At 51.9% G+C, this 22,027-nt stretch overlaps 1 protein-coding gene across 3 annotated transcripts in view; it reads right to left on the reverse strand.

The window, feature by feature from the left end:
• Positions 1–7,269: 7,269 nt before the first annotated feature.
• Positions 7,270–22,027, reverse strand: part of MGAT5B (alpha-1,6-mannosylglycoprotein 6-beta-N-acetylglucosaminyltransferase B) — a 175,635-nt gene continuing 160,877 nt past the window's right edge. For all 3 annotated transcript variants that reach the window (XM_024101714.3, XM_065563389.1, XM_065563388.1), the window contains 3 exons: positions 12,999–13,073; positions 10,344–10,618; positions 7,270–7,856 (listed from right to left, as the gene is read on the reverse strand). In XM_024101714.3, coding sequence (XP_023957482.2) covers positions 7,658–7,856; positions 10,344–10,618; positions 12,999–13,073 — 549 coding nt within the window. In that variant the 3' untranslated portion in view covers positions 7,270–7,657. The remainder of the gene's footprint in view (positions 7,857–10,343; positions 10,619–12,998; positions 13,074–22,027) is intronic.

Here is a 22,027-nt window from a genome sequence, read left to right on the forward strand (position 1 = left end):
ATGGGGCTGCTCCCAGAAGGCTGGAACCTTTAATGCTGACTGGAGCTGCCACATAGATACGCACCTCCCCCCCAGCTGGGTCAAGAGTCCATTGAATAGGGACGGGGGAAACAAGCCCTTACGAATGACAAACACATGGAGCCTATGTAACCCACACACTGCCTGGGTGTGGTGTTCTGTCCCATCAGGGGGGAGGGAGAGCGAGATCTAACAGCCAGTTGGCTTTTAGCCCATGCACTAAACTCCAGAGATCCCTGGTTCAATCCCGCCAGCCGCCGACCAGCGTCTGTCGGTGTTACACCTGCTCAGAGTTATAGGCCTGTCTCTCTGGAGCATTTTGGGGGCCAGCCATGGCTGCGCATGAGTGAGGCACAGCCCTGGCAAGATGAACCCTCTGTGCAGCAGGATTTAAAAGTGGCAAGCTGGATTTAGAGGATGAGTTTGCTCCAAAGTTGTTGGAAGGTGGAACAAAGGAGCAGAACCAAGCCAGATTCAAGGATTGCGGTGTAGGCTCTGGGCCAAGATCCCTGCACCACAGCTTCCCTCTAACAACTAAGCAGTGCCTTTAGGGGAGTAGTGTGGCTTAGGAACAAAGAGATCAGGCTCGGTTCTATTCCTAGCTCTGCCCCGGCCCACAATGCACCTGTGAGCAAGTCACTTGCTGTTCCTCAGTTTCCCCACTCACCCTTTATTTATCTTCTCTATTGGCTTATAAACTCTTCAGAGTAGAGACTGCCTCTCGCTCTGTGTTTGTACAGCGCTTAGCCCGACGGGATCTGATCTTGGATGGGGCCCCTAAGTGCTACTATAACGTAAATACTAATAGTTTTAGACCCATTCAAGACTTCTTTTAAGGTGTCCAGAAGGGGACACTGGCTTCCTGCTCTTCCCAGATCCGAGCCGACAGAACACCTTTTCAGTGCTCCGAGATGCAGCTCAAGGAGTGAGGGCTCCAGTTGGAACGTTTGACTGGACACAGCAACTGTCTCACTGGACAGTAAGGCAGTAAAAGGGAGAACAGATCCAGCATGTGACCAATCTGTTTTATTTTTCAGCCCTGTTTCCACACTCCATATAAACTTAATAGCTATTTTAATTAAAAAGAGGTTATACAACTCCAATATAAGAAAAAATAATGTCAGCGGCAACCCTCCAATAACCCGCTAGCTTTCACAGCCAGGCCTGAGTGAGCAACCCTACAATAACAAACCAGTATTTGCATCCCTGCTCAAATGCACCATCCTACAGTCACAAACCAGCACATGTATCCTTGTGCTCATGAGCCACCCTGCATTAATAAACCAGTCTGCAAATATGCAACCTGAGACACCACATTTTGGTAAAGGAATGGGGAAAAAATTGAAATGTGAAGTACTCAAGCGGTTTCTCTAGGCAATGGTGACTAATACTGATACTTTACAAATTATGACAAGTACCTTAAAAGGATTTTTCATACTACATTTTCACTGCTTTATGTGAAGACTTGTGCTAGTGTAACATGCACGACATGAAACCTTTGGGTCCCACCTTTCCAGGTAAGGATGAAATATTTGTTTTGTTTTCTTACCATTTCACTGATAGGAGAGTGCATTATTGGTTTTAATTCACAGGGCCCGATTCTCATTCACACTGAGGCTACTTTACACCACAGGCAGTGTAAAGGGGACTTAAAATGGAGTAAATTACACTTACTTCGATTGCAAACTCATAGGGCAGAGCTATCTTCTAGATCTGTGTTTTACAGCACCTAGAACACTAGTGTCCTGGTCCCTGAGTGGGGCTCCGAAGTGCTATCCACTGTAAGGCCCCTCCAACTGCTAGAGTGATGCAGAGAGGTCCCTGTGTAAATGGGAATCAGACCCATCATCTCCTGGGATAATTTAGATGGAGAAACTCAAAAGCATGTTGACATGGGGGCTGTCAGAGACCCAACCTGGAGAGAGGAGAGAGGCTGACAAAGAAAAAGCAAACGCAAGCAGCAAAAGAAATGACCCACTACATCCTTCTTCCTTGTCTCGCTAATGTATCAGTTATTACCAGAGATAAATATTGTTAAAAACTCTTGAGTTGGCTCGATTGCATCCCTCCCTCCCTCAATACGCACAGAGTGACTGTCACTGCAGAAGCTTCCCCAATTACTCCATGTGTGGGGCCAGATACCCCGCTGGTGTAGCACCATTGAGTCAATGTGCACTGGGGGGAGCTGGCTCTTTATTACAGCAGCGTCTCCTAATGTGACAGCATTGAGTGGCGTGCAAGGTGAGGGGTAGGTTTACGTGCCTCAGCCAGAGGCCTTTGCTCCCCACGTTTCTGGTTTCCTTTGGCACAGAAGCCTGATCCGCAGCAGAACACGGCACATTGGTCCCTCCAACCAACCACATGGGGGCATCACCTTCCTTCTTGTTATCACAATAGCTGAGAAATGCTCCCACCCTCTGTAGGATCCCAGGCTGAGAACAGTTCCCAATCCATCCAGAGAGAGACAAAGAATGAGCCTTCCCTTTCATAGGCCGGTCATATTTATTTTCATATAAAACAAGAGACAAAGAGGCAAGGACAAAGCAGAGAACTGTACACGTATTACCAAGGGAGAAGGGGGATACACAATGTGTGTGAATCTCTACACTACCCCCATGTGGCACCATTTCAAAACAGCTCTCTGAGCAGGGAGCTGGTGATGCTGCTTGGTCTGGTGTGTGGTATATTTACGGCTTCTGATTTTAGGTTTTAACCGATAAACACCAGTAGAACACCACCGATAAAAAAATGAAATTGGTTCATCCAATAAATGCCAGAAAAACACAGAAATGGTTACTCAATTTGTGCTGATGTCACCCCTTTCCCAGTGACGTTTGTTTCTATAGGGGATGCTCCTGCTCTCTGACTTGCATTAAAGAGGTTGTCTACAGGAAGCAATAATGTGGACTCTGGGCATGTGACTGAATTGGTCCATATAGACCCTGCTGGTGCACACTAAAGGTTCCCTAATGCACTTTAATGTAGTGCTGTTTGACACAGTACTGCGTTAATGTGCTCTAGGGAACAAATACACTAAACACCAGACCAGGGGTTCAATAACGAGCATGCTAAGCTTAAACTATGTGTAAGCCATTGTTATACATATCATACAAATTAAAGTGGACCCCATTTAGAGAAGAATTTTGGGAAGTACTCCCCCCCCAAAAAAATCTCTTCCATATCACAGAGAAAGCCCCCCAAAGCCCTGATTTTTGGACATGGACATAGAATTCAAAAATCGCTAAAATACCCTCCCCAAATTTAAATTAATAAAGCCCCAAATCAGAAGCCCTCTGTATATTGTCTTCAGAAGGAGTTAATGCCCATCAGTGGTGTCAGGTAACATGATACCCTAGGGGGATCAGAAGGGCTGGCAATGGCCAGGGGGATGGTAATGCTACCAGAGGCTGGCACAGCAGAGACTGAAGGCTCTCAGAAAAGTGGGCAGTGCACTGAAACATGGTGCTGCTGGGAAGGCGCAGAGGTCAAACAGAGGGGCTAGAAACACAGTTTAATTGTCCTAGTGAGGATGTGTTGTATCCAGCAGCTGTCTCATTTAGCAAATTGTGGCTGCACCCAATAGTAACACCTGGGGCAGCCTTCCAAAACCCCATGCAACAGAGAAACCCATAGGCACCCTCCCAATTTCCTCGGAAATCAGACGATTGCATGACTTCCACTCCACTTGGATTTGAACCAGAGCCTGTCAGTGTTAAAAGCATGAACCGCTCCCACTTGAGCCAAAGGAATCATGCCTTAAGACGGCCACAGTAATAGACATTTATCCTCTTATACAGACCTGCATCAGACAGGGAAAAAGTCTCACACTGCACTAGCATGGGTTACAATTGCGCATGCAGACAGGCAATTTGTGCACACAAGGGGCAAAGGTGAAGGGTTTTGCAGATGGAACAGGCATTGCACTGGAATTTGCACACGTGGACCTTAAGGGCCTTGGGGCTCAGTGACCAGGGGAAGGATTCAAGGTCCCCCAGATTTTTGTTTCTTTGCACAACTCAGCATCCTGAATCCAGCAGTAATTCCTCCCCTTGGCTCATCCTACTGATGCTTCCCTTTGCATTGCGAATGCGAGTAAGTACTCAGTGCAGCAGCTGGCCCAGCCCTTGGCTTTCCCCTGGTTTCCCACTCCAATGCCACTCTCCATTTTCTTGTCATGGTCTGATTTGATGTGGTTAAAAAAGCTCCGTTGGGAGCCTGTGACCCTTTAACATATATCGATTCTTTTTGTCCGCGATAATTGACAAGATCTCAGAATCCCACCTGTCGCTTGGTGCGTCGTCTTTCCTTCATTGATTTGTGCTGATCTTCCTCCTTCCAGCCAGGTGGGGCCGTTGGCTGCACATGGACAGTGAGACACTGCAAATCACTTCCCATTTACAACCAGGGCAGCCCAAAGGTAGCAGTACACCTTCCCCTAGGATACAGCCTGATCCTTCTATGGCCTCCATCTCCACCGTATTTGAGCATCCCTTGACGGACAAGAGGGAAGCCTTATGACCCTATTTTACAGAGGGGGCTAGGAGGCACGGAGAGACTCAGACCTACATGCACAAAGTGACTGAGCTGGCTAAATCTGCGCTTTACGGATCTAAATCCCAGTTTTAGGCATCACTGTGATCCACGAGACCCCCACTCAGCTGCCCCCTAGGCCTGAAGGCAGCTCAACTCACCCGGCACCTCAACGTTTTCAGTACAAGTCCCTAGGTGCCGAAGTTTCTGCCTCCAAGCCTGGGGCAGCCTCCAGGCGCCTGTCCCTTGCCTAAACCCCAGCCCCATCCTCCAGCCAGGTGGAGAGAGCGGGGCTCAATCCAGCTGGCACGCCCAGAGCCCACCTCATGCCACACATAGTGGCAGCGGTGCAGGAGACAGCCTCCTTTATCCCCTTCAGCCCAGTGTTAGGGTGAGGTGAGAGGGGCACGGTGTAGGACCCATGGGCTCCCTGTTAGCACCTCCAGAGGTGCTGGCACTCTGGTGGGAGGGCCAGCTGAGGATGGAGACATGCCCTCCCTTTGGACTAGCCCTTGGAGCTGGTGGAGCAGCGGGAGGGGAGCACTCTGCAAAAGGGGTGGACCTCTGGGGGGCGTGCACACCCTGGCATCCCCTAAGAGGAGGGCTAGTGGACTCAGGCAGCATTCTTCCCGGGACTCCAGAGGCAGCACAGCCCCTTCGCCCCCCACTGGGTGCAGCAGCAGCAGGCAGTCTGGCCCGTCTGATCGCACAGCAGCTCAGGATCACACAGCCTGGGCAGATGCTGGCAGGCAGGCAGCAGAGAGAACATGTAGCTTCATCTCCTGAGAGCCAGGCGAGACCCACTAGGTGCCCACGTCCTCTGCTGTGAGAACTGAAAACTCTCCCTCTCTGAAGTGCCCCACACCACACAGACCCCAGTCAGGGTACGGAAGACACAGAGATCCCAAGTTGTCACCCCGGAAAACAAGAGAGAGGCCATGGGGAACTACAGCTGCTCAGCATCACAAGCTGGAAGGTGGGAGTCCCAGCACCTGTCCACAAATGGGGTGAACTCCCCCACTAGCTCCACTGCAGCACTCCTCCCCAGCCCCGTGCTGGCACCAGGAGAGAAACCTCCAACACTTCTCCCCAGCCCTGGGACAGCCCCCCCACTCCTCCCCAGCCCCGGGCTGGCACCGGGAGACAACCCCCCCACACACATACACAGCCCCATTCTGGCACTGGGCTGGCACCGGGAGAGAGACCCCCACACAGTGGATTCTGCTCATAGGCAGTAGGATAATTGCTAGGCTCACTCAGGGGGTGGCTCCCAGTGGAGGGGATGAGCGTTGTGTGCCCCCTCCCCCAGCGGTTGAGAGACCAGCAGGTTCCTCGGGCAGGGGCCACCCTTTCTGGGGGGATCTCTCAGCTGTGATGCTTCTGCAGCCCAGCTACCCCCCCTCCTTCTGCCCACCAGACACAAGAGGCTGTAGGGAGCCCGGCTCAGGGCCGACATTGGTTCCCAGGCAGGCTCTCTGTGGGACCAGCCGCTTCTCTCGGGGCTCAGCACACAGGCGTGTCTTGAGAGCGCCCTACCCAGAGCCTCACCTAACACTTCCAGTGCTGCCATTAAGCCGTACAATGCCACACCCTTCCTGGTCTGTCTCCTCAGGGAGCACAAAGGGTGATTCCCAACCGCTGGGCCACGCACCCCTCCTGCCATGTCAGGCTTTGGGGGGGACTTGCTCTTCAGGCTCCCTCCCCAATCTCCAGAGAATGGTGGGGGTGGGGCACACCTGCCACTCAACTCGCAGCCAGTTGTGCCCACTCCAACCTACCAGGGGTCAAGCTGCTCCACAGCCCAGTCTCAGAGGGGCAGCCCACGCTCCCTGGTGGTGCAGAATGTCTCCAACTCAATGGGAGATTGTAGGGCTGCTGGCCTGTCTCCCCAGCCCCCAGAGGACTAACACCTCTCCCACAGGCTGTCTCGGGGCAGGATTTTAATTCAAAACTAAAACCTCACAAAGTAACACAAAACAAAGCTCTTACCCTGAGCAGCCCCAGCTGCAGAGGTCTTTCCTCTGCCCCTTTGCTCCAGGGTCGGGCACCAGCCTCTCTCCTAGAGCTCCCCTTCCAGCAGCTCTCTCAGACCTTTCTGGAACACACCTGACCCCTTCCCAGCTGGGTCTGATAATGGAACAGGGCTGACTGGCCCCAGGCCCCCAGCCCCTTAAAGGGGCAGAGCACCCCGTTTTGGGGATGGTGAGGACTGGCTGCTACAGCCAAGGCCTTCGTCTGGGAAACTAGTACAGCTGCATGAAGAGATGGGGACCCACTTGGTGGGGGGCTCAGCTCCCTCCCTTAGAACGTCCCTCTTTGGCCCCAGCTGTGAACGGGTTGATCCCTGCACACTCTGTTCTGGCACGTGACTGCCACAACATCAACACCCCCCAGAGCTACCTCACAGGGACGCTTGTCTCTGGTGCTTGATGTCATGCTCAGAATCCCCCCCCCCACACACACACACACTTCCACGGGACAGGGCTCCCAAGCTCTTACGAGTGCTAGTGGTGGGAATAGAATAAGAGACGTGCACCCGTTGGCATGTGTAGAACGCCTCCCCATCCCCCTCCCCCTTCCAAAGGCTGGACGGTGGATTGGACTGATAGAATCAAAGGCATCTTCCTAGATGTGTCTGGCACTGGAGCCTTCCAAGATCTGTCACCCCCACGTAAGTATTTCTAAGGAGATTGTTCCAAATAACTCCTCAGGAAGGACCGGTGGTTGTTTTGCTGCTTTAATTTGATAAAAAATATAAATAAATAAACCAGGACGTTAAAAGAGGATGAAACCCAAACCCAAAGGCTGCTGGTGCCTTGTCCTACTGAAGCGGCTCTGGGCTCCTCTGAAGTCCAGGTGGGCTTGGGTGTGGAAGGAGATGTGTCTCAAGAAAAAAAAATCCAACATGAGCAGATGGTCAGTCCCGGACGTTTGACTGGCAGACAAAACAACCGACAGAGTCTGACATCCAAAGTCTCGACATGAGTTTCCAAGAAGAGGAGGCTGTCCTGTCCTTCTTGGGTATTGCAGAAGCTTTGAGAAAAAGCTACTTGTTGCATGTGGCATGTCACAACACACGCTCTCCGGACTCCGGGAGCAGGGGGTGGAATCACAAGCAGTCCCTGCACAGAGCCACTTGTCCTTTCCGGTAATCGCGACATGGGCAGAGGCGCCGGTACTTGGTGCTGTAGCCTGCGCAGCTGTACAGCAGCGGTTCCTTCTGGAGGTAGCACTCCTGCACGTTTTCAGCCAGTGCTGGGTAGAGGTGGCTCATCTCAGACTCCGCGCTGTCACAGGCAATGCGAAGCCTGGGAAACAAATACCCCAAATTGAATTTTGCTGTGTCCATCTCTGCACCTGCTCGTCAGTGGGTTTCACGTTGGATCAGAATATGAGTTTAGGGAGGGCTGCTACATCTCTGGGGGAGATTTTAACATTGTTCTGTTTATAGAACATCCCTACTTCAAACATCACTGCAGACCTGTCCCTTGCCCACAAGAACACTAAGCTTAAGTGACGTATGATTCGCATAGTAAGTGCTTGGACTACATGTGTCCTGAGCAACCTGAGATCTGTGTGACCCATGCAGCCCAGACGTGAAACCTGTGAGATCACCCCAACCTATGTGTGCAATCCTCATGACCCAACCAAACCCCACATGGAATCCAAGTGACTGGCACAAGGACATATAATAGGCTCTCTGGGCCACACTGCACTTTCAGAGGGCCACATGCGGTTCCCACTGATTTCAATGGGAGCTGCTCCCATGCATCTGAGAGATTCTAGGCACTTGTGTGATACACATGAGGCGCATGTATCAGATCCTTGTGTGGGTTATTGTGAGAGGAGATTGGTCATAGGACAGGGATAGGCCAGTGGGATGGGACACCCCCCCATCCTGCTGACAGCAAGCTAACAACAGTCTCTGCACTCAGGCAGTGCCGAGTAGGCGCACCTGCAGAGCATGCCCTACCTGGAGAAAGGCAGCTTAACAAGTGAAGCTGGTCATAGAGCAGCAGGTGAGTTTCCCAAGAGGAGAGGCTGATAGAGACAGCTAGGGAGCCCAGTAGCCACGGGAGCCGCACCTGGCTAGTGACTTGTGCTCGCTTTCCCCCCTGCCTTGTTTAGGGCAGACAGACATTGCAGCCCTGAGTGGTGCTCTGGACGTCTGTTCTTCTCTGGTCCAGCTACAGGACACTGACGGAGCCGCACCAGGGACTGGAGGTAACTGGACTCAGAAAGGACCCTGAGCTCACCACCCCTGGGGAACCGCGAGCTTAACCAGGAGGGAAGGTTCCAGAGGGGACCCAGGGGCAAGAAACACAAAGAGACAATGGCCAAACCCAGGCTGAGAGCTTCTTGGAGTAGCACTAGAGGGAGAAATGGACTGGATGGGAAGTGAGATTGTCTTGCTTCCTCCAATCTGTAGGTAGAGCTAGAATGCTGGGGTCTCCTCTGGTCAGCAGCAGAATGCCCCTGGGTATCTCTGCGTGCCCAATGGCTCTGCCTAATAAACTCCGAGCTGAACTACTGACTCTGAATGAGCGATTTCATTCTGAAGGGGGGCGGGACGGAGCGGAGTGAGTGGAATCTGCGCTCCTGCTCTAATTTATCATATCAAAATGTCACCAGGACTCAAATTGCCTGCCTGACCGGCGTGACAAAAATGGCAATGCCTGCATTTTAATTGTCCACCATGCAGCATGGAATTGGGAGGCAGATTTATGCTCTATTAAAAACTTCACAGCCTGTGTGTTCAAAATGGAGTGTTATAGAGAAAGGTATAAAAGTGGGAGCGGGGGGGGAGGAGAGGGAAAGGTGTCTGAAAACTCCAAGATTTGTTTTGAAGCAGGAGCCCATTCGGCACAATTCATGCAAGTGACACAAATAGAGCAGTCTGTGCATGTCGGGTTGTGTGCAAAGGGCACTGCAATAGACCACAGGGAGGTACAGCCAGGGGAGCTGAGTTTGCAAGCCTGCAGAAAGGAGCACTGGGAGAACAGAACAACCTCGCCTTTCAGAAGGTCAATGAGGGAGTGTTGCCTAGCAGTTAGAATAAGGGCTTGCGAGACAGGATACCTGGGTTCTGTTTTTGGCTCTGCTACTGGCTCGGTGTGCAGCCTGGGGTGAGCTATGTGGGGTCAGATTCTCCGAGGAGCTCAGCGCCTGGCTGCTTCCATTGTGACATCTGGGGCAAGAATCGCCAAGGAGCTCAGCACCCACCACACCCGCCACATGCTGAGCACTCTCAGAACTTAGCTGAGCCATGTCTGCCCAGTGTGGCACTCTGTCCCCTTCTAGCGCTGACCAGGCCAACCAGCACTTGATGAGCCTGCTATGGTCTCGGCTAAGAAAGGGGCAGCTTTTAGCGTAGACAGTACAGGCTCATGTATAAAGATCCCGAGGTCCCAGGTTTGATCCGTGCTGCCGACAACCCATCCAAGGGGTCAGCATTATGCTTAAATTGGAGATGAGCCTGAGTGAGGCAGCTGATCTTTTCTGACTGTTCTGGCCTTACGTCCTAATTTTCAGAGATGCTTAGCACCCACGGCTGTCACTGAGGTTAGCTGGCCCTGGCCTGTGCAGCTCTGCCAATCAGACCCTTAACCGCTCTGTGCCTCAGTTTACCCATCTGTAATACAGGGATAATAATGTTGCCTTACGATAGAGGAGTGCTTTGAGGCATAAGGAAAGCATTGTAGGGGCCCTTACATAGGGGTGCTATAGCAGGGCAATGGATTATTATCACCCCATCATGCAGAGGGGCAAGGCAAAGGTGCGAGAGTCATACTCACTGGAGAAACACGTCCTTCTTGTTGAGAAACTCAAAGAATGTCGGCTCGCAGACCAGCCTGTGCTCCTGACAGGTCTCAGTGCAGGCTTGCCCAGCCTCAGACACCCACACCTGCATGGAGCTCACGGGAGGCCAGACATGGGGGGTGCTGCTGGCGTTGTACGACCACACAAGGTGAGTGGCATTTGGCGACAGGGTGAATAGGCTTGGAGAGCTTGGCATAGCATGGCCGTTGGGCTTCACTGGCAGAGGAGGAGAAGCTCCAGCACAGAAATCCTAGCAGGGCAGAAAAGGACAGGTCAGAGAGTGCCCCGCGGGATGGAAACGGTTAAACATCAGGCCGGTCTGAAGGGAAACACTTTCTAGGTTGCAGCTGGGGGTAGCTCTGCTGCCTTGGGCTCGGGTCCCTTCCACCAGCTAGAAGGTAACACCCGAGGGCCTCCCCAGGCAGTAGCTAGGGCTGCTGAATATATGATTCAGACTCCATTACTGACTCCTGCCCTGGCCTGGTGGACCTTCCCAGCAGCAGAGAGATCAAAGGGCTCTTCCCGCACTGCCGAGCTTTACGAGCGAAGGATCTTGGATCAGAGGCTGTTTCTGCTCTGGCTCTCCCAGGTTCCAGTGCAACCTCTCGCTAGGAGCCAGCTTACAGGGGGCCCAAGGAGCCCATGCAGCAAGGAAGAATGTTCCCTGGGGAGCCCAGCCTCTAGGGATTTGCTCTGATAGACACCCAAAGCCCTGCTTAGGATCTGGAAATAAACTAGGGTCTCAGCGATGAGCAGCCCCCTATTTCCCCTGGTTTTTGGGTGGCAGGGCTCCATACAGGGTATCTCTCTCCTTGTCACCAGGATGTACTGATAACTGCAAAGGAACATATCCCTGCAGATACGGAGCGACTTCTCACTCATCTCAACCCAGACAAGCGGTGTGCAGGGCTGCTAAGGTACCACAACTACAAGCACCACCTCGCTTCCCAGCGTCTGTTCAGGAAAGTCCCAAAGCTGCAGTTGGTGGGTTCCACCAGAGGATTAGGTAGAAGCATCCATGGCTCCTGCCAGTACCATGCCGGGCTCCAGCCAGAGCCACTGGTCCTTGACTTTCATGAGTCCTAAATCCCCTCTCAGATTCAGACAGCCACCAATAGTCCCTGGGGCTGTGGGCCCTGTCACTGGCTAGCTGGCTGTGTCCTGAGCCACCAGCGAATACGTATGCCTGACAGCTACAGTTGCCAGGTGTCTGGTTTTTGACTGGAATGCCCAGTCGAAAAGGGACCCTGGCGGCTCCGGTCAGCACTGCTGACTGGGCTGCTAAAAGTCCAGTTCGTGGCATAGCAGGGCTAAGGCAGGATCCCTGCCTGCCCTGGCTCTGTGTGGCTCTTGGAAGCAGCGACATGTCCCTCCAACTCCGGGGCAGCCAGGGGGCTCCGTGTGCTGCCCCCGCCCCAAGTGCCGGCTCCACAGTTCCCATGGTTGGGAACCATGGCCAATGGGAGCTGCAGGGGCAGCGCCTGTGGGCGGAGGCAGTGTGCAGAGACACCTGGCCGCACCTCCACCTAGGAGCCAGAGGGACATGTCACTGCTTCCAGGAGCCACCTGAGGTGAGTGTCATCCGGAGCCCGAACCCTGAACCCTCTCCCACTCCTCCAGCCCTGAGCCCCCTCCTGCATCCAAACTCCTGCCTGAAGCCCACACCCCGAACTGCTTCCTGCACCCCAACTCCCTGCCCCAGCCTGGAGCCCCCTCCCACACAAACCCCTCATTTTTGGCCCACCCCAAGCCTGCACCCTCAGCCAGAACCCACATCCATTCCTGCACCCCAACCCTCTGCCCCAGCCCAGTGAAAATGAGCAAGGGTGAGGGACAGCGAGCAAAGGAGGGAGGGGGGATGGAGTGAGCAGGGGCAGGGCCTCAGATAAGGGGTGGGGAAGGGGCGGGGCCTCATGGAAGAAGTGGGGCAGGGCGTGGGGCAGAAGTGTTCCGTTTTCAGCAATCAGAAAGTTGGCAACCCTACTGACAGCACACACAATAATCACTGGCTGCAGAGTCATCCAGGGGAGGTCGCTGGTGCTTTCAGACCTTGGGATTAAGATGGGATAGAGATCCTGGAATGCTTTGAATGAAGTGGTTTAGCAGCAACTGCTCCTCTCAGACAGGTCTTGGGCCTTGACCTACACGGTGACAATGCAACTCCCCATGCAGCCCTGCCAAGAGCTCACAGGCTGTGAACCTTGGCAGTGAGGGGATCTCAGAGGGTTCCCCCGGGTCTGCAGGAAAGGGGAGGGGTTCACAGGAGTTTCCTCTCTCCCCCTGTGTTTTGTTCTGGGATTCAGGTTTCACTGAGCTCTATTAGTCTGGTTTAGAATGAAACTACTAACCCTTCCCTGGAATCAGGGGCTGAGGAGACTCACTGCAACCCACCACAACTGTCCCCTGGGTCAATCCAGTCCCCCCACAACTCCCTCCCTCCCCAGCCAGGTCACTCCAAACCTCGGGGCCCTGGCTGGCTGAAAAGTGTTGTGACCCTCCGTGTCCCCTTTAAGGAACCTGCAGTTTGTTGCACATCTTTAAATACCGCCTGCTGGCCAGGATGCCTGGCTGGCTGCTTCCCCCAAGAGATGAAGTGGGAAGCCCAGTGGGGTGGGAGAGCGGTCACGGACCTGGTGCTGAATGTAAGCGTGAATCCGCTCCAGCATCCCCTCGCAGGTGTATTCATAGGGTACGTAAGGGTCCACCTGTGGAAAGGAAACAATAGGACATAGTCACAAGCAGGGAAAGACCCCTCCCTTCCCCTTGGCTTAGGGCGCTCAGCTGCCCACCACTTACAAAGCCAGCCACGATGCCTGCGGGAGGAGGAAAGTTACTGGGAGCTTGTACTCACAGACCAGTTTTCCTAATGGCTTTTCATGTTTCCTTGCACAGCAAGACCTCCTGAAACCCATTTCCAGGCCCATCTTCACTGGTGGGAGCAGCTAATGTCGGGTGTAAGGTGGGCACACAAGCACCAACCAGTGCTCCAAAGAGACGGCTTCCTGCATTGCTGCCTGCTCTGAAGTCTCCACCGGGCTGACTCCAGAAGCAGCGCGGCTGGCTCCCAGCAGGGGACAGCAGCAGTGTGGATAGGGTTATGCTCCAGTACTAATTAATCCATTCTTAATAATCGTTCACACTTTGCGCTAGAGCCCTGTGGGACCCAGAACTTCTGTTTCCTGGGACGTTCCACAATTGCAATATTTGTTTTAGTTCTGAATCAGAATGAAAAAAAGAATTTCCTGAGAAACAACATTTTCAACATTTTTTTTTTGTTTTAAGTCAATCAAAACAAAATGTTTCAATGTTGACTGTTTTATATTATTATTATCTAATATAAAATAAAATAAATTTTGGAAAGTCCTTAAAAAACCCAGAACGTTCCGTTCCAATAAGGAGCAATTGAAATTTAGTTGAAATCAACATGCTTCCGCAGAAAGTTTAGATGAGACGAATCAGTAGTTTCTAGCAGGAAAACATCCCACTGGAAAATTGCTGACCGGCTTTATTTTGCACGTCTCTAGCCCCTTCCACCCAAGCATCTTTTTCTGGGAGCGGGGTGCACCATTGGAGCAATCTGCTATCTGAATAGGCCTTGTCTCAAGTCTGCTACCCCGCCAAAGTTTTCTTGGGCACTTTCAGGGATGCTGGTGATCATCATGTTGGACCTGTCAGAAATGCCAACAGACACATGCAGCCATCTGCTACCAGGAGGCATGTGGATGGAGTAGGAATGTGAAAGATGGGAGCCCCAACAACAGACGGGCTCAGCAAAACAAATGGCTCTTCGTGAAACTCCCCCGTTCCTTTCTTTCCCCTCATTCTAGGAGATCAGAGCTCAGAATGTGGCAATTAAGAATCAAAGCAAAGCCTGGAGATTACACGTATGTGGAGTCCTCCCCACTCTCAGCAAAAGCCCCTAACCTTGGACAAAGCCTATGCTCTTTCAGAAGAGTGTGTACGGCTCTGAGCATAGTCTTGAACAAAAGATGTTGCGGATGGGAGCTTTTGAAGAGCTGATTAGTAATCAATAGCAGCATAATGGATTCCTAAATTTTGTGACACTGTAACGGTGAATGATCTTAACGATCTCATGCTACCTTGTGCTCCCCTACTGTCTGTCTGGTGTACCCGCCTGTTGTCTCTTAGCGTATACTTAGGCAGTAAGCATTTTTGGGTCAGGCTGACTTTTTGTCATATGTATGTACAGCACTTAGGATGATGGAGCCCTGCTCCCTGGAGGGGGCTCCAGGTGCTACCACAACCACCATTACAATATTTGGAGCTGCTCAAAGTTTGTGTCACAAAAATGGCCTTGATAAAGAAACAAAGACTGTCGACAATATCAAGATGTGCCATTTCTTGCAAAAAAAAAATATTTTTTTTTGTGTGTGTTTACCAAAACTTGCATTTTCTTACTGAAAACCGGGTTTTCAAACAGTTTGGGTTAAACACAGGATGGAAAACGTCCTGGGACGTGGGCTCATCTCAAACACTGCTCGGGTGCAAAAGTACCAGCAGGCTTCTCAAATGACCTGAGGAGCACACAAAAGTCTGGCTAGAAGACGAAACCTTTAAAGAGCCACCAAGAGCTGGATAGCCACGAGGAGAGAGACCAGGGTGCCAGCATTACAGAGCATAGGGCCTGGCCTATATGGGAGAGTGCTAACCTTGTAAGAAAGGGGACTGGGGAGACTGGGATATTCCCAGGATTGTAAGAGCAGAGTGACTGGAAAGACCGAGATCTTTAGAGCATTACATAGCACAGCAATGCGGCTATATAGTAAAATACAGGAAACTTGGGGCAGTGGGGTGATACTTTTAGAAAGGAAAGTGCATTCCCTGGGCCGGTACCTCCACATTAATCCAGACCTGCAATAACTGACATATTCTGTTATATTAGCACCACCCCCATCCAAACACCGTTGGCCACGTTTTTTTAAAGTGGGTGACAGGTGCTCAAGAACTTGGGCCTGTTTGGGTCCAATGGGTGTGCATAGAAATGTTGCCAGTTATCTGTGTTGTACATGGAATGAGTCTGGCAGGTCTCAGCCCAGTTCCTAGTGCACTGTGTCTATGTGACAAAAACCACCACAGCTGTCAGCACTAATCCAACACCTTTGCGGGCAGTCTGAGCAGGGGGGCTAAGGATTCCCTGGGCCTGGAGTCTAAAGCCATCCACCAGTATGGGTGAGGCACATTGACATGGCCTGGAGTCTAAAGCCATCCAGCAGCCTGCAGGTCCCACGTGAGGCACAGTGACATGGATCAGAGCGGAGAAACTTGCATGGCTGCTGTCCATGCCACGTAGGACTTCCAGCTCCAATGCTGTCAATGCAGCATCTCTCCCCAGCAGTAAATTCACAGGAAAACAATTCAATCTCATTTCCCTAGCACTGAATAGGGGCTGCACCTCAACAAAATGACCCCCTGCAGTGGCCTAGCACAAAGTGTTGGGGATGGGGGGGGAAATCCATGGAAACATTGAAACAATTTCAGATGCATTCAAATGCCATCCACCCCCACTGCAGCCTGAGACACCATCAGGTACATCCCTGTCCTTTTTGAAAGGGTCTGTCAGCTTAGGTTGCTCAGTGCTTCATGGAACAGGACCCCCCGTCAATGTCAGTTCAGGGTGCTCGGGGCCTTTGGGGATTTTTAGCCCAGTCTTTTTATTGCTACTGGCAAATATTCTGGGCAGGACCCCGCCCTCTCCATCATCGATGCCCAGAGGAGTTGGGGAAACAGGGAGATTATTCTCTACTGCAGAGGTTTTCTACCTTTTTTTCATTTGCAGACCCTTCAAAAATGTTGAATGGAGGTGCAGCCCCCTTTGGAAATCTTAGACAGTCTTTGGATCCCCAGGGGTGTGCGGACCACAGGTTCAAAACCACTGCTCTATGGTAATGACCACCTTTCACAGACTCCTTAGACATATTTCAGAGTAGCAGCCGTGTTAGTCTGTATCCGCAAAAAGAACAGGAGTACTTGTGGCACCTTAGAGACTAACAAATTTATTTGAGCATAAGCTTTCGTGGGCTCAGGGCCGGCTCTGGCTTTTTTGCCGCCCCAGGCAAAAAAGCAGCCGGCGGGTCCCCCTCCCCCGCCCCACGGGGGGAGGGCGGCCGGAGCCCTGGGAGGAGGGCGGCGAGCCCTGGCCGGGGCTCCGCTCTCCCCGCCGGCGGCCAGAGCGCAGGGGGCAGGGCGGCGAGAGGGCGGCGAGCCCCAGCCAGGGCTCGCTGCTCTCCCCCCGGCGGGGCGCCGGGGGGAGGGCGGCCAGAGCGCCGGGGGGAGGGCGGCGAGCCCGGCTGCGGCCCCGCTCTCCCTGGGGGCCGGAGCGCCACGCCGCCCCCCTCCAGGTGCCGCCCCAAGCACAAACTTGGTGGGCTGGTGCCTGGAGCCGGCCCTGCGTGGGCTACAGCCCACTTCTTCGGTTGCATCCGAAGAAGTGGGCTGTAGCCCACGAAAGCTTATGCTCAAATAAATTTGTTAGTCTCTAAGGTGCCACAAGTACTCCTGTTCTTTTTCCTTAGACATAGTTTGCAGACGCCCAGGAGTCTGCAGGCCACAGGTTGAAAAACCACTGCTCTACTGCATAAGCCACAGAGCAGGATCTCCACCTAGGGTTCAAGACAGCTCTAGGGACAAACTAGTGTGCTAGGCACAGCACCATGGCCCGAGGGGGTATGATCTGCCAGCTAGGGAGTGGGCTCAACCCATTATTAAATAATGTTTTGTAGTCAACTCTCCAGACTGGCAGCAGCTGAGCGCTGCCCTGCAAAGAAACCCACAGTGTGACGTTATTGACGTGAACTGTGACCGTAGAGATCATTGTTGCAACCAAGGTCCTGTAGTGGCACCAAATCTTGTACAAAGGAGGTCAAATAAGGTGTCTATAAAAAGGTTATGATTTGCTGGTTATGATTATGCTATCTGTATGCATGTATCATTTTTGTATTTAAAGTATTGGCTCTGTACTGTCTGTATTTAAACTTGTGCTATGCTTCGGGATGACACCCCAGACAATTTGGCACCAGCACTGCCTAGCCTGCTTGATGGCCCATTTAAGACCATCAGCCATACAACTGACCCATGAGAAAAGGCAGATACACCTTATGACTCAGCAAGGCATGCAGGGACATGCCTATGGAGAGAACTCTCAGGTTTCCAAGCCATGTGCAGGGCAGCTTGTGTGTGAAACAAAAGAAGCACAGGCCACATGGCAAGAGACTATAAAAGGCAGCTTCATCTTCTCCATCCTCTCTATCTTCGTTACAGTGGCATAGTCGGCGAAGCGGCCTCTGGCGGCAGGGCCGGCTCCAGGCACCAGCCCAGCAAGCTTGTGCTTGGGGCGGCACCTGGAGGGGGGCGGCGCGGCGCTCTGGCTCCGGCCACCGGGGTGAGTGGAGCCGCAGTGGGCTCACCACCCTTCCCCGGTGCTCTGGCCGCTGGGGAGAGCGGGGCCGCGACTGGGCTCGCCGCCCTCCCCGCGGCGCTCTGGCCGCTGGGGAGAGTGGAGCCGCAGCAGGCTCGCCGCCCTCCCCCAGCGCTCTGGCCGCCGGGGAGAGCGGAGCCCCGGCCAGGCTCTCCGCCCTCCTCCCGGCGCTCCGGCCGCCAGTGGAGCCGCGGCAGGCTCAGCACCCTCCCCCCGGCGCTCCGGCCGGTTGGGGAGAGCGGCCTGCGGCCGGGCTCGGTGCCCTCTCCTGCTGCGCTGGAGGGGCAGGGGGTGGGGGGAGGCTTTTTTGCCTGGGGCGGCAAAAAAGCCAGAGCCGGCCCTGTCTGGCGGGACACTACTGAGAGTATCAATTCAGGACAAATTGCTTAGAGTAGGGTAGTCACAGCCCAAGGCTGGGGGTCTGTACGGGGAGATTTTGGCAAACCAGTAAAGTGTCTGAAACCACTATGGCTTATTGTTAAAGCAACCTATTAAGCAGTCTCAGCTTGACCAAGGCAGGAGGGGAGGGCGTTTGGGGTGCCACAGAAAGGGCAGCTTGACCCCGCATCCTTCCTGATAAGAATTGTGTTGAAATTGCTGATACATGCATTTTAAAAGAGCAGGATGTGCCCCAGGAATGTCTATTGGGGTCTCAAGGCTGCAAACTCTGGAAAAACCCACACCTGGTTAATCAATAATCAGAAGGAACCTCTTGCTTGACCATTGAAACTGCTTACTTAACAAGTTTTCTTTAAGGGACATGTCACTCTATTACTAGTGTATAAATAAGGGGGAAAAGTTTGAGGTAGTTGGACTCATTTGGGGACTCTTTTGGACTCTTTTTGGACTTGCCCCCTGGATACATCTTGTGGTCCCCACCGACAGACGGAAGATTTGGCCATCAGAAGCCTGCCGCTGTGTCACTCGAGAGCCACACTCAGCTTTGGTCATTATCAAGGGTTGGGGGTGTTTTACTAATCTGTTGCGGACGTGTGTAAGTGCTTGAGACTAAGTAAAGTTTAGCTTTAAGTGAAAGCACTCTCGTGTTGTCCTGTTTGTGCCAGCCATCTATCGGTCAGAAGGCCGTGTCTCCCCTGATTTATTTCCTGATACCACCTCGCACAGAGTAAAAGTTACCAAGAGCTTTGGGTTGAAAGAACCCCAGGTAACAGGTAAGGCACGCCAAACCAGCCAAATAGAGAGGACTTCGGTTTTACCTCACTGGCTAACCAGAAGTCCTACAAGCAACTCCCTCAGATACTCCAGTTCCCTTGTATCACCACCAGCACCACTCCTTATGGGGATGAATGGTTATGAAAACCAATATCCCAGTAAAAGAAAAAAGGTTCCCCTGATTCCAAAGACCAAGTCCCAGACCCACAAATCATGCTGTTGCCAATCCTTTAGAATCTAAAATCTAAAGGTTTCTTCATATAAAGAAAGAAAGATAGATGAGAGCTAAAATTGGTCAAAGTAATCAATTACATACAGCAATGGCAAAGTTCTTGCTTCAGGCTTGTAGCAGTGATGGAATAAACTGCAGGCTCAAATCAAGTCTCTGGAGTACATCCACAGCTTGGATGGGTCATTCAGTCCTTTGTTCAGAGCTTCAGTGTAGCAAAGTTCCTCCAGAGGTAAGAATCAGGATTGAAGACAAAATGGAGAAGATGAAGCTGCCTTTTATACAGCTGCCATTCGACCTGTGCTTCTTTTGTTTCACACACAAGCTGCCCAGCACATGGCTTGGAAGCCTGAGAGTTCTCTCCATGGGCATGTCCCTGCCTGCCTTGCTGAGTCATAAGGTGTATCTGCCTTCTCTCAATGGGTCAGTTGTATGGCTGATGGTCCTTAATGGGCCATCGAGCAGGCTAGGCAGTGCTGATGCCAAATTGTCTGGGGTGTCAGCCAGAAGCATAGCACAAGTTTGAAATACAGACAGTACAGAGCCAATACTTATAACTTTAAATACAAAAATAATACATGCATACAGATAGCATAATCATAACCAGCAAACCATAACCTTTTCATAGACACCTTACTTGACCTCCTTTGTACAAGATTTGGTGCCACAACAGGACTTTGGTTGCAACAATGATCTCTGCGGTCACAGTTCATGTCAATAACGTCACACACAGCAGGAAATTTCAACAGGAAACAAGGCCCGCTGCCAATAAAGTATTCAATCCAACCTAGAGACTCCGAGCCCATCCAGCCCACTCACCTGCCATCTCCCAATACAAACGCCTCCTCCAGCAGCCAGGCTAGCACTGTGTAGGGACAGGGTTTCCTGCTGAGTTAGTGACCAGGGCTGAGTGGGACAGAACTCCTGAAGGTAATAATCCATTGATGGCAGAGCTAAGCTTGATGGGTCCAGGTCTGGTGTTGGGGTCAAGAGCAGAGTCTAGCAGCAGGAACTCTGATTGGCTCTGTTCTCCAGACCATTGCAGACATGCTTCATTATAGGGTCCAGTGTGCCATTAGTGCTGATGAGGAAGGGATTAAGGCGGTAGGTGGGACGCAGAGAGAGACACCAAGGAGCACCAGTGAAACATCTCAAAAGGTGAATAATCTTTGCGTCTTGTTTCCAGTTTTGCAGGCAATACATCATTTCCCCTCTGCTCCCCCCGCCCCTTCACCAAGCCCCACAGGGGGAAAATGCCTAATGGAGTCTCAATGGATATTTAACATTTGGAGCTTAAGCTTTATTGCACCACAAAAGACACGCTGTATGTAAAACAGGGCTTCTGCTGAGACCGATTAGCATTTAAATGGAAGCTATGATTAGCTATAAAAGTGAGCAGGGCTAAAGAAATAGCGGGTGGGAGAGAGCAGGAGGCTCTAGACATTAGGGCACACGGGAATAAAGGGTTTGCCGTGCAACTTTGGAATGAGACCAGGCGCCATGAAATTACTGAACAACGATAGCCCGGCAGCTGGCACCTTGCCCGCCTCACCGTGATTAATGCAGTCAACAGCACAGACACTTGAACCTGCTTTGCTGAACTTCCCATATTGCATTGAATCCCACTTTGTCCCACTGAGTCACTTTTCTCATTATCCCTCAGTTCTTCATCTGCTGTGGCTTGCGGTTTGACATCTTCCTGTTTGTTTTCTGGCCCTGATTAGCATGGCCCTAAACCCCACCAGCCCCCACAGCAGCTTGGCCTGTCTCTGCCTAAAATCCAAAGGGACGGCATCTAATAGTTATCATTAGCGGCAGATTATGCATGACAGAACACATTGATGGAGAAGTCACAGATGCGCAGCGCATCATGTTGCACCATCCCCTGGGATGTCCCAGAGGTCACCAAGGCGCTGGGCCTAGGAATGACTACAATAAAGCATGGCTTTATATTTTAACTGGGAGCAGACTAATGGATGAGAGAAGTGGCCGTCTCTTGTGGAGAGGAAGGGACAGGAAGAATGGAGTCCCATTGGCTCTCAAATGAGGTCACAGTGGTGCTGAGAGGCTCCACGCTTCGTGCTGATGGAAATATTTCTTTTGAAACATTTTTTTAATGAAACATTTTCATTTTCCTTAAAAACGGTCAGAAACCATTTCCCAACAAGCTCCACCCATACTCTGGCCAAGATCCATCTTCCTAAGACCCCCGGCCCCCAGACCATAAGCAGCCTGTGTTTTAAAGCCATCTCTGCAATTTTTTACTTTCTCTGGTTTGTGACGCTTTCACCTGGGGCTGGAAAGATCATTTCTCTCTCTGCTGATATTCAGTGGTATATGTGGTGGCAGAGTATGTTTTTTCTTTACAATGTTCAATGGTGGTTAGAGCTGGTGAAAGGTGCCACAGCCCAGGAGCAGGAGGGCCTCTGTCTACATGTGCCAAGTTGGAGGCAGCATCAGCTTCCCCTGTACCCTCCTCTGCCAATGTGCCTCAACCCTGACTTAGAGGAAGCTCCTCTAGGAGCAAGAAGGAAGTTCAGTCTTCATGGTCAGTTTAGCCCTTTGTCTCTCTGGGGGAGATGACCAATTTAAGTGCCGTTTTGGAGTGGACATTTTGTGACAAAGACAGGTGCCTCATATGAATTGGGCTGCGACCCACCAAACATTCATTTCACCCAGGCCACTGAACAGGTCAGTTATTACTGATCTGGGGCCAGGTTTGAATGGGTGATCCAGAGATTTAAATAAAAAGACTCTCCTCTCCCATTACTGATTCTCTGAACAAGCCAGTGCCCTTGTTTGGTGATTCTGATGGAGTGGAA

The sequence above is a fragment of the Chrysemys picta genome, chromosome 12 (assembly GCF_011386835.1).
Source record: "Chrysemys picta bellii isolate R12L10 chromosome 12, ASM1138683v2, whole genome shotgun sequence".
Classification (NCBI taxonomy): Eukaryota; Metazoa; Chordata; order Testudines; family Emydidae; genus Chrysemys; species Chrysemys picta.